This window comes from Athene cunicularia (genome assembly GCF_003259725.1).
Source record: "Athene cunicularia isolate RWA chromosome 1 unlocalized genomic scaffold, athCun1 chr1_part2, whole genome shotgun sequence".
Taxonomy (NCBI): domain Eukaryota; kingdom Metazoa; phylum Chordata; class Aves; order Strigiformes; family Strigidae; genus Athene; species Athene cunicularia.
This window is the reverse complement of record NW_020799092.1, coordinates 28,171,572-28,174,440: the sequence shown is the minus strand read 5'-3', so window position 1 is coordinate 28,174,440 and position 2,869 is coordinate 28,171,572. Positions and strand designations below refer to the sequence as shown.

The 2,869-nt window shown below is 46.5% G+C and overlaps 1 protein-coding gene across 1 annotated transcript in view; it reads left to right on the top strand.

Annotated features, from left to right (window-relative positions):
- Positions 1 to 2,869, top strand: part of PARVG (parvin gamma) — a 25,292-nt gene that overhangs the window by 10,793 nt on the left and 11,630 nt on the right. Inside the window, exons 6-8 of the mRNA XM_026867854.1 lie at positions 491 to 593; positions 1,627 to 1,767; positions 2,154 to 2,269. Of these exons, the coding sequence (XP_026723655.1) occupies positions 491 to 593; positions 1,627 to 1,767; positions 2,154 to 2,269 (360 nt within the window). The remainder of the gene's footprint in view (positions 1 to 490; positions 594 to 1,626; positions 1,768 to 2,153; positions 2,270 to 2,869) is intronic.

Sequence of the window (2,869 nt, the reverse complement as noted above, 5' to 3'; positions counted from 1 at the left end):
CCCCCGAAAAAAAAAGGTATTTGGAGACAGGGTAGTACAAAATTGCAGAAAGAAGAAGAAAGCAAAAATAGGAGAGGAAAGGGAGGAGTGCTAGTGATGTGGATGACTATGAGAAACAACCAACAGGCTGAGTGAAGCCTCTTTTCTTACAAACCTGCGTATGACAGTTGGATTCGAGTGAATCCTGTGGTGTCTAACGAAGGCAGGGGTTGGGAGGGGTGCTCTGCTGCCTTTTCCCTGATGGAAGTGGGAGCAGGATCTGTCTCTCTCTACGAAATTCATAACTGGTGAGATATTGTGTCTCGCTTGGAAATTAGGGAGAACTAACTGCTGCTTAACTTCCCTTTAAAAAAAAGCACCAAAAAGCACAAAGGAAGTGGAGGCTGAGAGCAAACCGAGATGTGAGATAAAGCTCTGAGGGGTGAAACACAACATAGCACGGGGTGCTCAACAGGAATGTAACTGCCAGCTGCTTTGTTTTCCTCCGCAGGTACTGACCGACTGGATTAACTCAACGCTGAAGGAGGAGCACATAGTCGTTAGGAGTCTGGAAGAAGATCTGTATGATGGGCTGGTACTGCATCATCTTTTGGGTAGGCTGCTGCTTTGAGTCCAGCTTGCAAACACATCCTGGGGAGGTTCCAGACCAGAGACTAAACCTGGGGAAGTAGCAGTGGTGTGCTGGAGCCTCGCCTCTCGCTCGCGGGGGCTGCGCTGCACTCTGCACAAATGCCTTGGGAGGATCTGCTATTGGTTTTATCCAGTTATTTTTCTTCTAAGAAAGGCTTTTTACCTGCTAATTAACGCAATGAAAAGGTTAACTTTGATGTGTGAAATTACAGTGCCTCTGTAGGGGAGGAGGGCTTCCTAAGCCAGGAGCACAAAGGTGACTTGTGATGCTACCAGAAAAGTTGGATGGAATCAGGACTATAATTTATATGTTTCCCTGCATTAAAAAAAAAAAAGAAATAAGATAGTTCTTAGTCTATAAAGCACTGGGCTGGAACTGATGAAAACCTGAGAGGCTCTCTACACTACGAGGTGCTTGTATAAAGATATGGCCTCTTGGAACAGCCTGTTGCTCTATTTCTGTTTTTCCATCTCTCCCGTCCCCACTTCATTTTTCTTTTCCCTTTCACCTCTTTGGGCCTGTCTTTTACATCTCATCTCCTTTTCACTGAGGCTGAGGGCAGCAGCATGAGCAGGATTGGCTTATATTCAGAGTTACTTGCCTGAGCAATGAGCTGGGCTTTTTCTGTAGATGGGAGTTGATGTTGCCTTTGCACACTATCTGCAGGGAAGATTCGCGTGTTTGATTCCTGTAGCCTCCCCTAGGAAAAGGAGGGATGTGGAGTGCCAGGGTTGGGGGATGATGCTGCAAGGAGTGACTTGAGTCACTCTTCTGCAGAGCTTCACTGACTTTACTGAGGCTTTCAGAGCACGTAGGAGTTTAACAAGGCATACAGCTGTGGGACGTGCCTCTGTGAAAGATATTAAGCGGTATCGAACATTTAAAACAAGACTGTGTGTGCTGTGCTGTCATTTTACGTTTCTGATTTTATTTTTTTTTTTCCTATGGTGGTGTTAAAATACATCCTTTTCCTTCCTATGGACTTTCTGTCAAAGAAAACCTAGCATCTCTCAAGCTGGATGTTGACAAGATCGCATTAACGGAAAAAAAACAGCGACAGAAACTCTCTGTGATTCTGGAAGCTGTGGCTAAGTGTTTGCAACTGGAGGAAAGTCAGCTGAAATGGAGTGTGGAATGTAGGTGCAGAAGTGCAATTGGAGAAGTTTATCCGTCACAGGGCTCCCTCTGTCGTAAGGCTGCCGTGAGGCAAAGGCAAACCACGACAGTAATTACATGACCTGTTTTTAATTACTAGTTGAGTCAGAAGTGAGACAGGAATATCTGACCCTGCCTGGGTCATGCATCCTCTAAGCCTGTGGCTTGTGGGCCACTTAAGAGCCCTCAGCGTCTGTGTGATGTCTCACAAAAAGGACTTTTAAGATGTATTATTACTGAACTGTGATATTATATAACCTGGCCGTCCATCGCTTCGGGTTCCTCTGCGCAGGGAGAGTCTATGGGTTAGAGTGAGGTTTATTTGTTTTGCACGCTAAATGTTGTTTTCTTTCTTTACACGGGACAGCTATCTTTACAAAGGACTTACTGAGCACGCTGCATCTTCTGGTTGCAATAGCAAAGCACTTCAAACCCAGCCTGGCCATGCCTCCGAATGTTCAAGTGGAAACAATCACCATTGAGGTAACTGGAGTTTCAATATTTGCTGCAGTAGATTCCAGAGACCTTTCACAAGACAAATTTGCTTAGAATTAGGGAGAAACGTGCATGCTGATGTGAAAGAGATTCTTGTGTTTTCTGTGAACTGTGCCTTTAATTCCTGAGTCCTTCTACTGGGGTCACATTTTCTTATTTTTCTCTACAAGCCAAGATCTATATGCTTTCTTCCTCTAATTTGTTTCTTAAAGTCAACTCTGGGACTTCAGGGGGACATCAGATATCCCACAGTTGGGTATATAATTGCAAAAATTAGCACCACTGCGTTACAGTTTTAACAGGGTTCACAATTCACAGAATCATCTAGGTTGGAAAAGCCCTTGAAGGTCCTTTGATGGGGACTCCCCCCCTGCCCTGGGCAGCCCATTCCAACGCCCAACAGCCCCTTCTGCACAGAAATCCTTCCTCAGAGCCAGCCTGACCCTGCCCTGGGCAGCTTGAGGCCATTCCCTCGGGGCCTGGCGCTGGGGCCTTGGCTCCAGAGACTCATCCCCCCTCTCTGCCCCCTCCTGGCAGGGAGTTGCCGAGGGCCAGGAGGTCTCCCCTCAGCCTCCTCTTCTCCAGACT